The 19,129-nt window shown below is 64.1% G+C and overlaps 1 protein-coding gene across 1 annotated transcript; it reads right to left on the reverse strand.

The window, feature by feature from the left end:
* Positions 1-17,659, reverse strand: ARRB1 (arrestin beta 1). Its single transcript, XM_074860603.1, has 16 exons — positions 17,262-17,659; positions 9,873-9,903; positions 9,342-9,402; positions 8,386-8,430; positions 7,219-7,415; positions 6,326-6,385; positions 6,135-6,202; positions 5,148-5,283; positions 4,976-5,060; positions 4,813-4,885; positions 4,186-4,323; positions 3,906-3,989; positions 3,436-3,459; positions 2,731-2,801; positions 2,364-2,415; positions 1-1,617 (listed from the first exon to the last, which is right to left on the reverse strand). Exons 1-16 carry the CDS (start codon positions 17,279-17,281, stop codon positions 1,530-1,532), a joined length of 1,233 nt encoding a protein of 410 aa, XP_074716704.1. The 5' UTR covers positions 17,282-17,659; the 3' UTR covers positions 1-1,529.
* Positions 17,660-19,129: the final 1,470 nt, after the last annotated feature.

The raw sequence follows: 19,129 nt of genomic DNA on the forward strand, positions 1-19,129 counted from the left end.
CTGGGTCTGTATTTTTTATTTTTTTTTTCTGAGTTTAATAAACTAGAATAATTTATTTGACAGAACACAGAAACATCACAGATATGGTGGAGAAACCAAAGAAGCAGGTATCAATGAACAGTACAAAGTAACCACTTTACAAAAAGAAGTACCACGCTGCCCATCAGCTTCACCCCAAAATAAGGGGGGGGTGCTCAGCTTTGCACCCCCCTGGACTGGGCGGGGATGGAGCTATCCCCACGGATTGCTCTCAGATGCCAACGCTGACCGCAACGGCGCAATAAATAGTGGGAACAGCCTCTCGGTCGGTGGTGGGAGACCCGAAACCCCGGTGGGGGGGGTCCATGGGGGGGTGTCTGTGGGGTGGGAGGGGTCCTGGGCACCCAGGACAGGCACCGCCAAGCCGGGAGGCTCAAGCATCTGGTGAAACACTGGTCGGGGTGGCAAACGTCATGTTCCCCTTCCCTCCCCCCCCCCCAAAAATAGGTGCTTGACCCCCATGCAGGGAGAGATTGGGGGGGGGACCATCAACCAGGGGAGCTCTGCGGCTTGGGGGGGGGCAAAGCATCCCTGGTGTAACCCTGCTGGGAACAAAGCCATTACACCATGGTCCTGCTGGGGCTGCGAAGAGGCGTTTGCAGCCTCCCCCAGGGCCAAGAATCGTGCGGCCACCAGCACGGACCCACGGGGGTGGGGGGGTTACGGACCCCCAGGGGCTACAGAGCCACGGGGGCTACGGCCCCACAGGGGCTGCCCCGTCCCTGCGTGCCAGCTCCGAGCCCTCCGGCCTCCCCTGGCCCCGGCAGCACCCGGCTCTGAGCTGTATTGGTGTAAAAATCGCCGCAGCTGAACCAAAAAAAACCCAAACCACCAACCCCCCCGGGGTTGGCTGCTTTAGGAGGATTTAGGGGTTAAGAGCAGGGGGGGGAACGATGCCCCCCCCATCCCATCTTGCCAGGTCCAAACCCCAGTGCTGAGTCGAGCCTTTGCCGGGGAGAAGCCAGGCTCAGGCATAGGCCAAGAGGCAAAGCCAGGCTCGTGCATCCCGGGGTGGGGGGGACACATGCAGGAGGGGACAGGCCGTGGGTGACCGGAGGGGACAGCTGAGGTGTGGGGGGGGCCCTTTCCCATGAGCAGGCTGCCTAGAAAAGACCACCCCCCCCAATTCTGCTGCACCCCCCCTCCCTGTAGAGACTGGACGTATATAAAACGCATAAAAGATGCAGCTCATAGGAAAGGGCTCAGGGAGGGGGGGAAAGGGGTTGGAAGGGAGGGGGGGGATAAGGTGAGGGGTGCTGTGACCCCCCCCCACTCCACTTTAAGCACCCCCCCACCCCCGGCCGTGCCCTGCACGGGGAAACAGCAGCTGGATGAAGAGTGACGAGGTTATAATCGCTGTTCGCCATCGTTGGGCTCCCGGTACAGGTAAAAAAAACCCAAAATTAATAATTATAGAAAAGAGAAGAAGCCTAATGTCGGGGTGTTACTGGCGCACGAGCCTCAGGGCGGGGGCGGCGGGGGGGGCTCGCTTATCTGCGCTCCTCCTCATCCTCCTTGTCATCCTTCATGCCTTTGAGTCGCTGGCGGGCGAAGTCTTCGAACACGATGTCGTCGTCACTAGCGGGGACAGAAGGTGGGGGGGGGGGCTTTACTTTGGCGGGGGGGGGGGGGGGGGGGGGGCGGAAAGACGGGGCGCGTGGCGAGCGCGGGGTTTGGGGGTACCCGCTGTCCCGGCTCGCAGGGTGATGGTGTTCCCATGTGTTCAGTGGTATTTTAGCTCGGGGGGGGGGGCTCTTAAACACCCCCCCCTCCTGCTGCAAGCAGCCTCAGTTGTTAAAGCTTTACCGCTGTTTGTTCACTGTGCCCCCCCCCCCCCCCCAAAACCCCCCCAAAGAGGGTTGAGCAGCGCAGGAGCGTGGAGCGGCGCCGCTTGTTGGCTCCTCGGAACCCGCAGTTGGTGACAAAAAAAATATATAAAAACCCTCCCAAAAACCCCACTTACTCCAGAAAAAAAACCACGGGAGCTGGGGGGTGGCGCAACGCAAAAGCTGGGGACACCCTCCCGCCCCCCCAAAACGCACGATCCTGGGGGGTGTTTCCTTATTGTGGTTTCTCCCATTTTTTTAGATTTTAATTTTTTTTAATTTTTTTTTTTTGGTGGGGGGAAAGCCACGCGGGGAGATGGCGAGGAGGGAGAGAGGCGAGATGGGTACGGGGTTAGTCATCGCGCCACGACACGGTTAGTGGGGGGGGGGGGGTTGGGGGGGGGCCCATGCAACCTCTAAACGCTTCACGATCCCACACAGACCCCCGGGGGTGGGGGGGGGGAGGTTTGTGGGTTTTTTTTTTTTTCCATTTCTTACTTTGTGTCAAGCTCTATCAGATTTGTGTCTATGGGCGCTTCGTTCTCTGGAACTGAACAGAGGATGGCACAGGGTTAGTCACCGCAGACACCAGGGTTGTCCCCACCGTCCCACCGAGGAGGGGGGGTGACCCCCCCCGGGGTTTCCCTGCACTGGGGGGGGCAGGTGGCAGCACCCTCATGGTTTTAGCCCCGGGATTTTCTTGCCAAGGGCTCAACAGGAGCTAAAAATCTCCATGGGGCACCGCACAGCCTCGCTGGCACAGACAGGGGAGTGGGTTAACCCCCCGCCCCAGCTCCCCCCCCCACCCCTCCCCACCCCAAATCACCCCAAAGCGGGGGCTGCCCCACACCCGGAGCCCACTCACCGTCCCGGTGGGCTGGTTCCTCCTTGGGTTTGGGATGCATCAGCGTGAAGGGCAGCTCCACCGCCACGTCGCTGCGAGAAATACCGGGGTAAAACACGGGCAAAGTGCAGGCAGAGCGGGGCAAATTTTTTTTTGCGGGGTGGGGGGGAGAGCAGCACCCCACATTTCAGCTGCTGGGGAGACCAAAAGCCGGGTAAAAACCTCTATTATCCTCCGCGGAGCCTCTTTGGAGCTACCGCGCTTCTTGCTTGAGCTTGACCCCGTGGTTCGGGATCAGCGTAAAAAAAAAACGCCCCACGCCCCCCCCCCCCCCCAGGCATGAGGGAGGGGATCAACGAGGCAAAAAATCTGCTTTTTAGCAGCTTAACAGCAGCTGGGGAAGCCAAATCCCCCGGGTTTAGGCTGCGGGAGGGATGGAGGAGGTGCACCGAGTTGCCCAGCGCTCAGCAGGCGCAGTGGGGGGGGGGCAGCGGGGGGGGCGGGGATAGCCCCAAGCACGGGGGGGAGCCTGGGGGGGTCCCTGTGGGGCCCCACGAGACAGGAGGGACATGAGGATGGAGAGCAGGAAAGCCCCGGAGTCTCTCCCAAGGGAGAGCGTAGGGACAGGGGGGGTGGCAGTGGAGGGGACTGAGGGGCTGGGGGGTGTAATGACTGGGGGGGGGGGGGGGCTGCGATTTGGGGGTGTTTGGCGGGGGGGGGTGTTACCTGGAGGCGAGGTCCCCCAGCAGGCTGGTGTGGGTCAAAGGAGACGATAGATTAGTCACCACTCCCCAAAGACACGCCACACCCCAACTTGTGTCCCCCCCACCTTGTGTCCCCCCCACTTTGTGTCCCCGGGGTGGGGGGGGTGGGTTTGAGGGGGCAACGGGCCCCATCCGTGGTGCGGGAGGGCCGCAAGCAGGGCCCCATCCTGCAAAAGGGGCTGCAGCAAAGAGGAGGGGGGTGAGCCAGGGGGGTGTCATGTGGATTAACGCCCCCCCCCCCCGCCCAGTGGCCACCCTGGTGTCCCCAGAAAGGGCCACCTGCCCTTTGGCTTGTCACCCCATCCCTGGGGACCGCGCAGCATCCGCGGGGGGGGACACACACACAAACCAAGGCCGGTCCCAAGCCCAAAGGAGACCAAGGGAAAAGAGGGGGAGCAGCACCACGGGGGGGGGGGTGTCCCCAAAACTCACCCTCCTCGTGACACCACCAGCTTCACCTTGACCTTGTAGGACACAATAATGCCCAGGATCTCCTTGTTGGCTCCGTCTCTTAACCTGGAGGAAGGAGCAGGTGGCATCAGCCAGGGGATGTTCACGGCCACCAGCCCCCCCCATCCTCCTCAAGGTCCCCCCCGCCAGGTCTCCTCCACCCCGAGCTGGATCCCCCCCAGAGCTCAGTCCTGCTCCAAGCCCCTCCCCAAACTGTTGGGGGGATCAGGAGCCCCCGCAGCGGGGTCGGGGCGGGGCTCACAGCGTGCTGGAGGCCAGGTTGGTGTCCTCGTGCTTGAGCTTGCCGTCCAGCGCCAGCCCCCGCTTCTCCCGGTTGTTGGCCAGGAAGGGGGTCAGGGTGTAGACTTTGCAGAACGTCGAGCTCGGGGCCACCATGTCGCTGGGGACAAGAGCCACCATCAGTCAGCAACCCAGCTGCCCCCTGGCTACGACAGATCCACAGGCCACCCGGGGCTTCTCCATCCCAGGGACATCTCCATCCCAGGCCCAGTCTGGAGAACATTTCCATCCCAATTCCATCCCAGTCTGGAGAACACCTCCATCCCAACTCCATCCTAGTCTCAACCTGGAGAACATCTCCACCCCAACTCCATTCCAGTCCCAGTCTGGGGAACATCTCCACCCCAACTCCAGTCCCAATGCAGCAGACATCTCTGTCCCTGCCCCAGCCTGGAGTTCATCTCTGGCCAGGGGGACCCAGAGGGTGACATCCCCTATGGTTCCATCAAAGAAAGGGTCTCATCTCCCCGCTCCTCCCACCAGGACCTGTTCACTGAATGCAACATCCCACTGCGGCTGCACTGGGGCAGGAGACCTCCAAGGCTACTCCAAGGTCCCCGGGGCCCCTCGCCATGTCCCCAGTACTCACTCGGCGTCCTCCACGGCCACCGGGCACTTGTACTGGGCGGTGTTGAAGAGGCAGATGTCGGCATACTGGCGCACTGGGGTGAGAGATAGAGAGACGGGGGGTCGGGGAGGGCCCCCATGGGGATGGAGACAGTGGCCAAGGGGGGCAAAACCCCATTTCTCACCTGAGATTTTGATCTTCTTCACTGTCTTGTTGGTGTTGTTGGTGACGTGGACATTGACGCTGATGGGTTCTCCGTGGTAGTAGATCTGTGGGGAGCAAAGGATTGGGGATGGTGAGGTCCCCATCCTCCCCAGGGTCACCCCACCGGTGTCCCCTCCCCGGTCCTCGCCCACCTCCTTGTCCAGGGATGCCTCGAGGTGCAGCGGTTTGTCTGACATGAGGAACTGCCGGGTGGTCTCTGCCATGGGCTGGGGGCCGGGTCGCTCTGGCGCGTACTGGACTTTACGGATCACCAACCGCACCGAGTTCCTGGGGGGACACAGCGAGAGGAGAACCCAGGCCCGTTTTGGGTCAAATCCCTCTTTTCTTCTGGTCTGCTGGGTCAGGAGAAGGATGGTGTGGCAAGGGGGCAGCCCCATGGCCATGCCAGGCCCCACACCATGGCAGCACTGGGCTCCTGGCCTGCGGCGCAGCAGCGGATGTCTCCATCCCAACCCCTGGATCATCCCTCACTCATCCCAACCCTGGAAAACATCTTCATCCTAGCTCCATCCTGGGGAACATCTGCATCCTGGAGACCATCACCAGCCCAGCCCCAGCTTGGAGGACATCTCCATCCCAGGGCCAGTTTGGAGGACATGTCCATCCCAGGACTAGTCTGGAGAACATCTCCAACCCAGGACCAGCCTGGAGGACATCTCCATCCCAGCCTGGAGGACATCTCCACCCCAGGACTAGTCTGGAGAACATCTCCATCCCAGGACTAGTCTGGAGAACATCTCCAACCCAGGAGCAGCCTAGAGGACATCTCCAACCCAGGCCCAGTTTGGAGGACATCTCCAACCCAGGCCCAGGCTGGAGAACATCTCCATCCCAGGAGCAGCCTAGAGGACATCTCTGTCCCAGCTCCATCCTAGTGAATATCACCATCCCAACTCCAGTTCCAGTCTAGCAAATATCTCCTTCCCAGTCCCATCCTGGAGGACACCTCATCCCAATCCCAGCCTGGAGGGCATCTCCATCCCAACTCCATCCTGGAGGACACCTCCAACCCATCCCCACACCCCCACCATGGGTAGCAAACTGAGGTGCCCATTTCCCACTGCCAGCGCCCCAAGGACGCTGCTCTCCCCAGGGCTGGATGGATCCTCTCCGCTCACCTCTTGTGGATTTTCTCCTCCAGGTTCTCCGCGCAGAAAGCTTTGACCTCATAGTCCACACCACAGGCCTGGAAACCAGGAGGGAGCAGAGAAGCAGGCAGAGAAACCCCTTTGCCCCACTCAAAGAGGGGACCGCAACCAACGGCCGGTCACCACTGCCCGCTGGCACAAGGACTGGGGGGGGACCTTACCTTCCCCGTGTCCTCCGGGCCCGGCTGCAGCGTGACGGAGCAAGGCAGGTTGGGGGGGATCTGAAGGGTAAAGGGGGGTGGTTCAGGGGCTGGGACCCCCATCCCCGCGCTGGCTTTTTGCCCCGGAGACCCACGGCATCACCCGCTCGGCTGCGGGAGGTGGGGGCGGGTGCTGCATCCCCTCCCGGTGCCATGGTACCGGGTGTTTCTTGGTGCTGCCAGCTCGTCCCCTTCCTGCCCGCAGCCAGGAAGGATTTCCTCATTTTCCTAATTGCATTTCCTAATTGCACGGTGCCCTTTTCCTTCCGGCCATAGTTCAACCCAAGTCCCACTCCGAATCCGCCTTGGGCAGCGGCTCGGCCTCCCCAGACTCAAACCCCAAAGAGTTACAAAATATCATGGTTTTGGCGTGGGGATTTTTGTTAATCTGGGGGATTTGGAGGAATTAAGATTGTTTCACAGGGGCTCAGGGCTGCTTCTGAGCCTGGAAAATGCCACCAGGTCCCCCCCAGGCTCTGGGGGCAGGGGGGGGCGGCTGCCATTGTCAAAGCTGCGCTGGGGAAACTGAGGGTGCGGGAGCACAAAATGGGGGGGGTCTACCCCCCTCCCCATTCCCTGCCAGAGCTGTCCAAGCCCCGCTTTGCTTTGGGGGAGCCCCAGGTTGGTGTCACTGCCCCCAGACATGCGCACACATGCACCCTGTGCCTCAGTTTCCCCACTGGTGGCTGCTTTTTGCTCCTGAGTTTTAAGCTTCACTAACAAAAGCTGCGTCTTCATGGGGGGTGGCAGCATCTCACCCCCAACCATGACTCTACAGGGCCAGAGGGGACCCCAATATCCCCCAGGGGGGTCACCCAGAGCACCCAGAGCAGTGCCACCCGCTGTCACCCTACCTCAAAGGTGAAGGGGTAGGCATGCTCGCCCAGCTTCTTGATCAGCCGCTCCTGCAGCCGCGTCAGGGGTTTCTTCTCCTCGGGGACGGGGGGGAAGGCCTGAGCGTTGGCCACAAAAAGGTCCTTGCGGAACGTCAGCCCCAGCACGTCCAGGTCCTCGCGGCCATAGCGGAAGGCGCAGGTCAAGGTCACGAAGACTGGGAAGTGGGGACAACGGGCGGAGGTTGGTGGCAGGGTGGTATTATGGTGTGGTGGCGTCATGGCGTGGTGGCGTCATGGCAGGGTCGGATCATGGAAATGTGACATTAATGGCATGGTGGCATCATGGCATGGTGACATTATGGCATGGTGGCATCATGGCATGGTGACATTATGACAGTGGTATCATGGCATGGTGACATTAATGGCATGGTGGCGTTATGACATGGTGACATCATGACATGGTGACATTATGACACTGGTATCATGGCATGGTGACATTATGGCATGGTGGCATCATGGCAATGTGACATTAATGGCATCGTAACATCATGGCATGGTGACATTAATGGCATGGTGGCATCATGGCATGGTGACATCATGACATGGTGACATGACAGTGGTATCATGGCATGGTGACATTATGGCATGGTGGCATCATGGCAGGGTGACATCATGGCATGGTGGATTTATGGCATGGGAACATCATGGCATGGTGACACTACGGCACTGTGGTATCATGGCACAGTGGTATCATGGCACGGTGGCATTATGGCACGGTGACATCACAGCATGGTGGCCTCATGGCAGGGTGGGATCATGGCATGGTGGCATCATGGCAGGGTGACATTTATGGCACAGTGACATTATGGCATGGTGGCATCATGGCATGATGGCCTCATGGCGTGGTGGCCTCATGGCTCATCCCAGTCCCACCAGCACCGGGACGCGGTGGTGGCTCCCAGGAGGTGCCATGGTGGGGACACGGGGACAGAGCCCAGGGACCAGCCAATGTGCCTTGGGGTGCCCACCACAGGACCCCCACCCTCTGCAGGACAGGCCACCCGCCACGGGGACAGGGAGCTGTAAAATGTCACCCGAGGGCCCAGAGAGGCTGAGGCCGAGGACACCGGCTGTCCCCTGCGGTGGGGCCACCTCCGTGGGCCCCGGCACGAGGGACCCCGTTACCTTTTCTCTCCTTCAGGTACTCAGGATCCACCAGCACCACTCCGTCTGCAAGGGAACGGTGCGCGTCAGGGGACACTGACAGGGACAGGGGGGGACATTGGCAGGGAGGGGGGACACAGGGAGGAAGGGGTGGGGGACACCAGCAGGGATGGGGGGGACACTAGCAGGGATGGGGGGGACACTGGCAGGGATGGGAGGGACACAGGCAGGGACAGGGGGGACACCGGCAGGGACGGGGGGACACTGGCAGGGACAGGGGGACACTGGCAGGGATGGGGGGACCCTGGCAGGGACAGAGGGGACACCAGTGGGGACAGGGGACACTGGCAGAGACAAGGGGGGATACCAGCAGAGATGGTGGGGGGGGGACATCGGCAGGGTTAGGAAAAGACATGCCCCCCCTTTACCCCCCAGAGCTGCCAGCTGGGACTGGGTGGGGACACAGTGCCAGGAAGGGGACAGGCTGCACCCGCCACACACAGCGGGGACACACCAAGACACGGGGAGGGGGGGCTGCACCGGGGACCCCCCCAGGAGCCCCGCAGTGGCTTCGTGCACAACCAGCCGCGCGCCTGCCACCGGGGACGACTTTATCTCCAGATTTATAAATATTTTTAAAGCTTTTGCTCTGCAGGATGAGAGGCTGGGGGGGGGCGGGGCTCTGCCCGCCCGGGTAATTAATCTATGGAAGCTGCAGGCAGCTTAAATGAGCAATAAAACATTATTATTATTATTATTATTATTATTATTTTATTTTATTACTATTATTATTATTTTCTGACTCCTCAGCGCAGGGGTTTCTCCAGCGACTGTCCCTTAGGGATGAGGCCACTGCCCCCAGGGCATCTTCTGGGGGGTCCCTGCTCCCCAAAATCCTTCCCTCCCACTCAGGCAGGCTCAAGCAAGCCCCCCCACCCCCCCCCCCGAATTAATCCCCCCCCCCAGCCTCCACGTACCCACAGGGTCCACCACGTCGATGTGATCCACGAAATCCCTCTTCCCCAGGTAGACAGTGAGCTGCGGGGTGAGGGGGGGGGGTCAGTCAGGGGTGCCCCGAGCAGCCCCCCAAGTTCCCGTGGTTGGATCAGTGCTGGCAGAGCTGCGGGGTGGGGGGGGGGGTGTGCCCCCTGAGGGGGGGACCCACTGGAGTCCATCACCCCCCCACCCCAGACCCACAACCACCCCACGGGCAAGGCTGCCTGCACCCCAGCTGTCTGCTCCACCCCGGGGGGGGGGGCATAGGGCAGCTCTGCCACCGACTGAACCCCCTGACCTTTGGCACCGCCCCAAAACCCAACCGTGCCTCAGTTTCTCTTCCAGCTGGCGTGGCAGCAAGTGGCTTGGGGGGCATCTTTGGGGGGCTGCGTACATGCCCACCCCCCACTCCTGGCTGTGCTCGCAGGATCTGTGGGGGGGGGTGTGTCACCCCAGGAAGCACCAGGTCCCTGCCCCTCCCTCCCCAGGGACCCCCCCAGTCCCCCACTTACCTTCCCGTTGGGACTGGCTTTCTTAAACACCCTGAAAAAGAGGGGGGGGGGGGTGTTAGCAGCTTGGCAGGTGACAGTCCCTGACCCCAACATGGTATTGGGGGCCTGGACACTCGCCCCCCCCCCAAACCCTCCACACCCCAGGGCAGCAGCCAGCCCTGCCTCAGTTTACCACTTTGGGGTGGGAGGGGGCCGGCGTGGAGGCAGGGGGTTACACCACGGAGGGGTTTGGCCCCTTGCCTGCAACAGGCAGGGAGAGCTGGCATGGGGGGGGCGTGAGGGCTCGTCCGTTTTTGGGGGTGGGGGGTGGTCCCTGCAGGGTCTGAGCAGGGCAGGAAGCCTGGGGGCTGCGGGGGGGGGGGGGGGGGGGGGGGGGGGGCGGGGCACAAAGGCCTGGGCGTGCAAGGGGCCGTGCAAGGTTCTGTGCAAGGTGCTGCACCAAGCCCCCTCCGTGAAAATTCCAGTGCAAGGAGCCGTGCAAGGGGCTGTGCAAAGGCTCTGCCGTGCAAGGTGCGTGCAAGGTGCTGCACAAAGTCCCTGCCGTGAAAAGTCGGGTGCAAGGAGCCGTGCAAGGTGCATGGGGCTGTGCAAGATGTGTGGGGCCGTGCAAAGGCCACTGTGGTGCAAGGTTCCATGCAAGGCGTCATGCAAGGGGGTGTGCAAGGGGCCGTGCAAGCGGCCTGCTGTGCAAGGAGCAGTGCAAAGTGCCGTGCAAGGTGTGTGGGGCCGTGCAAAGGCCACTGCTGTGCAAGATGCTGTGCAAGGGGCCACGCAAGCGGCTGTGCAAGGTGCTGCACATAGGCCCTGTTGTGCAAAGTTCTGTGCAAGGGGCCGTGCAAAGGCCCAGCCGTGCAAGGAGCAGTGCAAGGCGCAAGGGGCCATGCAAAGGCCACTGCTGAGCAGGGTGCAGTGCAAAGTGCCGTGCAAGGTGCTGCACAAAGCCCCTGCCATGAAAAGTCCAGTGCAAGGGGCTGTGCAAAGGTGCTGTGTGTGCAAGGGGTTGTGCAAGGGGCCGTGCAAGGTGCATGGGGCCGTGCAAAGGCCACTGCTGGTGCAGGGTGCAGTGCAAAGTGCCGTGCAAAGGCACTGCGTGTGCAAGGCGTCGTGCAAGGGGCCAGCCGTGCACGGTGCGTGCAAGGTGCTGCACAAAGTCCCTGCCGTGAAAAGTCCAGTGCAAGGGGCCGTGCGAGGTTCCGTGCACCCCCCGCTCTGCTCATGGCTTTAATTTATTTCTAATTCCCTGAAAATAAATTCAAAAATATGGTTTGTGCTGCACACAGGGGTATTGAAAAGGGGGAGAGACCAGCACCCCCGTCCTGCCCGCTGCAGGCAGGGAGAGACCAGCACCCCCGTCCTGCCCGCTGCAGGCAGGGAGAGACCAGCACCCCCGTCCTGCCCGCTGCAGGCAGGGAGAGACCAGCACCCCCATCCTGCCCGCTGCAGGCAGGGAATGACCAGCACCCCCGTCCTGCCCGCTGCAGGCAGGGAGAGACCAGCACCCCCGTCCTGCCCGCTGCAGGCAGGGCTCAGGCAGGGGCAGGCAGGGCTCCCAGCTTTCGGCGGCTGTCCAGAGGCTGCCCTGGCACGAAGCCACCCGTAACGGGTTCTCCTGGGATAATCCCTCCTCGCCTCTAAATTCCATTAAAACCACCCGGGGAAGATTTAGCGCCGGCGGTTCAGGCTGGGAAAAATAATTCCCCTCCGCTGAAGTACCAGGCGCTGCCGGGACGGACCCTCACCCCACGGCCTCGAGACGGACCTGCTGCACGTGTTGGGGTGTCCCTTGTCCCCACACCGTGCCAGGGTGTCCCTCACCCCCGAGCCCACGTGTTGGTGCTGAGCTGAGGCTGGAGGGGGGTCGGGTGCTGAGCTGCTCCCCCCGGCATCACCCACCCCCGAGGCAGGAGGATGCTCTGACGCTGGGCATCACCCCCGGGCCTTGCCGGGCCTCAGTTTCCCCACGTCTCCCCAGCCCTCGTGTGTCTGCACGAGGGGAAAGTGGGGAGCACAGGGACACCCCAACATGGGAAACCAGCAAGAAGAGGAGGCGCCCTGCCCCCCCCCACGGCAACGGGGCGGCTTCGCCCCCGTGCAGGCTGTGGGCAGGGCCCGTGGTGGGGAGGGACAGCGCGAGTGGCCCTGTGGCCCCACATCTCTGCTTCCCTGAATCCCCGTGTCCCCACATCCCGGTGTCCCCACATCTCTGTGTCCCTGTGTCCCCACATCTCTGCATCCCTGTGTCCCAACATCCCTGTGTCCCCACATCCCTGAATCCCCGTGTCCCCACATCCCAATGTCCTCGCATTGCTGTGTCCCTGTGTCCCCACACCCCTGAACCCTTGTGTCCCTACATCCTTGCATCCCTGCTTCTGTGTCCCCACATCCCTGTACCCCCACATCTCTGCTTCCCTCAATCCCCGTGTCCCTAAATCCCTTTTTCTTTGTGTCCCTACATCCCTGTGTCCCCACATCTGTGTCCCCACACCCCTGAATCCCTGTGTCCCTACATCCTCGCATCCCTACTTCCATGTCCCCACATCTCTGCACCCATGTCCCTGTACCCCCGCATCCCATATCCCCACATCCCCATGTCCCCACATCCCTGTAACCCCACGTCTCCATGTCCCCACATCCCCATGTCCCCACATCCCTGTAACCCCACATCTCCATGTCCCCACGTCCCCATGTCCCCACATCCCCGCATCCTTGTGACCCCATGTCCCCACATTCCTATGTCCCCATATCCCTGTATCCCCATGTCCCCACATCCCCCCCCACCCCCGCAGGGCCCAGCCAAGCTCTGGCTGGGGACCACGGCAGGATCCAGCCCGGCTGTCAGGCCACCGCCAAGGGAGCACAGGGACTGGCGGGGGGGAACCAGCGGGGACTGGGGGGGGGGCACACTTATTCCCCTGACCCCAGAGGAGCCCCAGGAGACAACAGGGGCTGCTGCTAAATCCTCTGCCAGGCCCATAAGGGGACAAACCGCGGGTTGTCCCGAAGCCACCGGGAATGTCAGGAACATCCCGCTGGCCCTTCCCGGGCGGCCTCTCCGCTGCTGCAATTAAATAAATGGGGGGCTGGGGGGGCAAATAAAGGGCCTGGGCTCATCAGGGAAAGGCGACAGCGCCGTTACGCAGCATTTCCCCTTCCCCGCAATTAATTAATTAATTAATTGCTTTTTAAGGCCAAGGGATGATCAGACCCCTCAGCCTCAAGAGCCAGGGATGGAGACGGCGATGCCATCCTCCTGAGAGCCCAGAGCAATTAACAGGGGGATTCTTCTGGGTAATTAATGAGGCGTTACATAAAAGCTGGCTCTGCCAGCCTGTCCCCCCACATCCCCCCCACCCTGGGGACCAGCAGCCAGGGGAGACCCCGGAGAAGGGCTCTCACCGGGGTCAGCGCCGTGATGATCCTGACCCCGAGCTGCACCGGGAAGCGCCGGGAAACGAATCCAAAGGGTGGAGGCTCAGCCAGGACCCCCCCGGGGACGCTGCGGGGTGCTGGGGGGCAGCGGCGAGGCCTCCTGCCCATCCCTCGTTACACAAACCCGCTAACGAAGCCCTGCGAAGGCGAGATGGATGGCAGGCGCCGCACAAGTGCCGAGCAGGAAATAATTACTCACGGCTCCTCCCCGGCACCCACCCGCCCTGGCTCCACGGGGACAGGAGGTGGCCCCACATTTTGGGTGCAGGAGCCCCGCCAAACCCCGTGTTCTGGGTGTAGGAGCCTGGGGTGACCCCACACTATGGGTGCAGCGGCCTGAGGTGGCCTTGTACCATGGGTGCAAGACCCCCGGTTGCCCCCCAGAAAGACGCCCGCGGCTGCCCCGTCCCAACAGGCAGCTTTGTCCAAAAGCCCCCACGGGAGCGGGGGAAGAGGCCACGCGGGGCCACGGTGGCCACCAGATGCCGGTGGGACCCTCAGCCCGCTGCCGGATCCGGAGGGAGGGAAGGAGGAAGCGCGGGGCCTTCCCTCCCCCTCCGGCCCTTCCTGGTGTCGAAACGCCGGAGACACGAGGCAGGATAAGTCACCCCAACGGCCGCTGCCCACCGGCGATTTCCGAGCCCGGGGGGCCCCATGCCATGGGCTGGTAGCCCCGCTGCCCCCCAAGCCCCCCGGCACGCTGCCGCAAGGCCCCGATGCCACTCTCCCACCCACCCTGCTATTGATCCGGTACCTTAATGAGCTCGTTAGGCGCACGTCCCCGATCGCTTTATTTGGTGGCTGATAATTGAGTGGGGGCCGTTGCGAAGATTTACGAGGATTTGATACCCCTGGGCATCAGAGCCAGGGGGGTCTGACGGCAACGCCATCGATTGCCTTTGAACTTGGGGCGGAGGAGCCGGCGTTTTCATTGGCTCTCACGCTAATGGGGCCAGCGGGCAGATCTAATTAGCCAGAGCCGCGTTAGAAGGGACCTCCGGGGATAACGAAGCCGCCAGCAACCACATCACACGCTCCGGCATAACCCCACGGCGGCGGCGGCCGGTGGCTCCACGCCAGCCGGGCCGGGATGAGCCTGGAGCTGATCCCAAAGCACGAAGAGCATCCCATGGGCCGGACGCTGCATCCCGCATCCCCACTGCATCCCTGCTGCATCCATCCCCACCGCATCCATCCCCGCTGCATCCCCGGCTGGGTGGGAGCTTCGCCGGCTTCCTTGGCAAGGAAACGCCTTGGCTGAGGGATCCGGGATGTGTCTGGATCCTGCTGTTATTACCAGAGTTTATTCTCCAAACAACATCCAGGAAGCAGGAATCTCCCCTCCCCGAGCCACCTTCCACGGCTCCTTCTCTTCCCAGCCGAGATCCCTGTCCCGCTCCCGGACCCTACGGCTTCATCCCAGGGGGATGAGCGGGATGCCGGGACCTCAGCGCACCCCTGGTCAGCCCTAACGTGGTTTGATGCCGCAGAGGGGCAGGATGGGACCGTAGGGGTGCTGAGGTGGGTTCTGCCGCGCTGGGACCACCGCAGGGCTCCAGCCTCGTCTCCGCTGACCACCAGGAAAACACCCTCCGACGCAGCTCAAAACCACGGGCCACCGGCCGAGCATCCCGCTGGCCCACAGAGGCCAGCGGGTACCCACGGAGCTGCGGCCACCCCAGTTGGGTGCTGGGCGGGAGGAGCTGGCGTGGGGGTGATGTATGTTTTTTGGAGAAGCTGAAAAGAATTAGGCGATGGGTTTGGCGGCGGCCGGGGCTGGCCCGGTCCCCGGCGGTGCCAGAAGCCACAAACTCGCCTGTTTACTCCGCCGAGCCGCTTCCTCCGGCTCTTCCCACCGTGGAGCTTTGAAGGGGGCTCGGCGGGAGGCTGGGAACGGCGGCACGATGACGCACGGAGCCCCCCGAGCCCCCCACCAAACCCGGGGGAGGAGGAGGGGGGGTTCCACACCCCACACTGGGGGTTTGGCTGCATCCTGGGTGTGATCCTCACCCTGCAGGGAGCACCCAGGGCCACACCGGGAGCGGGGTGACCCCAAACCTCACCAGCACCGAGCCCAGTTGGTGGCAGACGCGGAGCGGGGAACCCCAAGAAAAGTGGGGTGGCCCCACGCTGGCACCAGAGGAATCCGCAGAAATGGTGCTTTTGGGGTATCTGCTGGTAAATCAGCTCCCGCAGCCGAACCCCCCTGATCACTCTCCAGCGCTTTTGGGATGAATCCGCGCAGATTCGGGGTCGGAGCTCTGAACCGGAGCCAAAAGGGAAACGGGGACGAGGGGGGGAGATTTGTCAGCCTAATCCCCCCCCCACCCTGGCTCCCTCCGTACACGCTGCGTGGGCAGGGGGACGACCAGCTCCTGCCTGTCCTGCCCGCATGCCTGCCCGCCGGTGCTGCCAGCCTATGGGAACGCCGCTCGCTCCCCTTCCCCTGGCACCCAAAAATCTCCCGGGGCCGAACCAGCTGCATCCCAGCGATTGCACCCAACGCGGAGGGTGGTGGGGGGAAGCCAGTGGGTGCTCCAGCTCTGCTGCTGTGAAAGTGGGGCTCCCCCCCAGCCCCCTGACTCTGGGTTGGGGGGCTGCTCGCCCGCTCCGGGGGTGCAACGCGCCAGTGCTCAAGAATTCGGGATGCTGAGCCCCGGGTGCTGTCGGCCACGGCCAGGGCAGCAGCACCCGGGCAGCCCCATCCAGCAGCGACACCCCCAAATACTGGAGAGCCCCCCAAATCCCATCCTGCCACCCCGAAAAGCTGCAGCGTTTCTGGAAGGTTCTGCCAAAGCAGGGCCGGACCCCTTCGTCCTTCCCTCCTGCCGCGGAGCACGGGGTGACATCGGCCGTGCCGAAGCCACCTTGGCCGTGACACCCAGGTGCCATGGTGGGGGGGACGGGGGGAGGGCAGTGCCACCCCCTCGCCTGCCTGCTGGTGTTGGGGGGCGAGCGGGAGCACCCCTAAGTCCCGGGGCCTAAATAATTAACGATGGGGTGCTCCAGGGGCCAGAGAGGTGTCAGAAGGGGACCGGGGTGACGGGGAGCATGGAGCTGGAGCATTAACCCCTCGGCCACCCCGCCGCAACAGCCAGAGACAGACGGGGACACCTGTGACCCCCCCAGAAGCCCCACGCATGCGCTGGTGGGGGTCACCACACTCTCGCCAGCACCCCGAAAGCCCTTTCCTGGGGTCTGTGCATCTCTGCCGCGCTCCGCACCCACAGCCCTGGGACATGCACGGAGGGGACGGGGGGGCAGAGGGTCCCCCGTTATCGGCACGGGGGGGGTCCCAAAGGATGGCAGCCATGGCGGTGGCTCCCGCGGGACCAAGGCGTCGCCTGCCGTCATGGTCCCCGCGCCTCCAGGCCTGGCACGTGCTCCCGAACACCCCCCAAATATCACGGGGGACACACACACGCCCACACCCCCCAGGGCCCCGGGTCCTGGGGGTCTCTCCAGGCTCCCACCCGAACCACGAGTGGGAAGAGCTGGGGTGACACCCCCTCCCCCAAAAAAACCCATCCAGGCCCCAAATCAGCTGGGAAAAGAGCGATAACGCCCCAAACTCAGCCCCGTGGCACCCCGGGGGTGCAGGCAGCGGGGTGGGTCCCCCTGGACATCCCCCCCACAACCCGCCCGGCCTCAAGCCACCAGCCCTGGGCGGGGGTGTAGAGGCCGGTTCCCGCTTCGCACCCCGACAACGAGGGGACCCCGGGGGGGACCCAGGGAACCCCCCCGCAGCCGCGGGACAGCGGTGCCCAGATGTTGCAGCCGAGCCCGGGGCTGGGGCGGTGCAGGCAGCGAGCAGGCAGCGAGCAGGCAGCGCTGACACGGGCGGCGGAGGCGTTTCGGGATCCCCACACACCTCCCCGCCGCCTCCCCCCCCCCCGCCGCCATTGCCCGGGGCTGCTCCCCCCCCTCGGGGTGCTCCCCCCCGCCCCCGGCCCCACTCACCGGGTGCCTTTGTCTCCCATGGCCCCGCCGATCCTCCGGGCAGCTCAACCGGGAAGCGCCGACCGGGCTTGGAAAATTACTGGCTGGATGGTGGAGGGGGGGAAAAGGCGGCGGCGGGGCGGGCGCTGGGCTCGGTACGGCCCGGTACGGCCCGGTACGGCCCCGCTCGGAGCCGTTCGGAACGGTTCGGAGAGGTTCGGAACGATGGGAGCGGTTCGGAAGGGCTCGGAGAGGTTCGGAAAGGTTCGGAGCGGTTCGGAAAGGTTCGGAGGGGTTCGGAGCGGTTCGGCCCCGGTTCGGGCGCTGCCGAGCGCAGCCCCGCGGCGCCGCCGCCGCCTCCTCCCGCCCCCGAGCGACGCGGCCCCGGGGCGGGGGGCGGCGGCACGCGCGGGGCCACACGCGCGGGGAGGGGGGGAGGGAGGGCGGCGGGGGACACGGGAGGAAAAGCGGAGGGGGGTGGGGGGGGGTGCAGCGCCCTGCGCGCGCGCGGGGACCGAGGGGGAGGTGCGCCCCCCCGTGCATGCACGCGCGATGCACACGCGGAAGGGAGCGCCCCCCCCCCCCCCACGCGTGTGCACCGGGGCACGCTCACAGGGAAGTGCAACACCCCCCGCTCCGACCCCTCTGTGCGTGCACCCCCCCGTGCACACCCCCACACACGTGCACCCCCCCGTGTGTACGCACCCCCCCACGTGCACCCCCCCCACGTGCGCACATACACACCCCCCCCATGTGCAAACATCACCCCCCCCCAGCCCCTGCCTGCGGGCAGCCCCCCCCTTCTGATTGGCTGCCTCCCCCCCTCCGTTCGCCCGCCTCCTGCATCGGAGCAGCCAATCGGAGACGCCGTGGGAGGGGGGACCCAGTTTATTCCCACGGGCACCCCCAAATCCCCCCCCCCGCCACCCACGGAGCGTGGGGGCGGGGCCTAGGACGGGCAGGAGCAGGCAGGGACAGACAGGAGCAGGCAGGGATGAGTGGGAGCAGGCAGGGACGGGCAGGAGGATGCAGGGTCGGGCAGGAGCAGGCAGGGACGAGCGGGAGCAGGCAGGGATGGGCGGGAGCAGGCAGGGACAGGCAGGAGCAGTCAGGGATGAGTGGGAGCAGGCAGGGACGGGCAGGAGGATGCAGGGTTGGGCAGGAGCAGGCAGGAACAGGCAGGAGCAGTCAGGGATGAGTGGGAGCAGGCAGGGACGGGCAGGAGCAGGCAGGGTCGGGCAGGAGCAGGCAGGGACGAGCGGGAGCAGGCAGGGATGGGCGGGAGCAGGCAGGGACAGGCAGGAGCAGGCAGGGATGAGCGGGAGCAGGCAGGGACAGACAGGAGGATGCAGGGGCAGGCAGGAGCAGGCAGGGGCAGGCAGGGCCAGGCAGGGCCCCCCGGTGGGGCGTGGCACTTCCCGCCTGCGGCTTCACAACCACGAGGCCTCCGGGGCGGGCAGCGAGAGCAGGCAGCAGGGGTGGGGCCCTGCCTGCAGCACCGCAGGGTGCGGCCCGGTCCCCCTCCCCTCCCTCCCCCCCCCAGCCCCATAACCCCCCCCTGCCCTGCCTGGAGCGGCTCCTGCCTGCACCCGAGGGGGGGGTGGGCACAGGGGCCACAGGGCCTGGCAGTGCGGTGTGGTATAATGCAGTGAGGTGCTGTGCAGTGCGGTGGGGTGCTGTGCAGTGAGGTGCAGTGAGTGAGGTGCAGTGTGGTTTGGCGTGGTGCTGTGCAATGTGGTATAATGCAGTGTGGTGCTGTGCAGTGTGATGCAGTGTGGCGCTGTGCAGTGCGATGCTGTGCAGTGCGTTGCTATGCACTGAGGTGTGTTGTGGTGCACTGGCGTGGTGCTGTGCAGTGCGGTGCAGTGCTGCGCTCTGGGGTGCTGGGC

The sequence above is a fragment of the Strix uralensis genome, chromosome 2 (assembly GCF_047716275.1).
Source record: "Strix uralensis isolate ZFMK-TIS-50842 chromosome 2, bStrUra1, whole genome shotgun sequence".
In the NCBI taxonomy this organism is placed as follows: Eukaryota; Metazoa; Chordata; class Aves; order Strigiformes; family Strigidae; genus Strix; species Strix uralensis.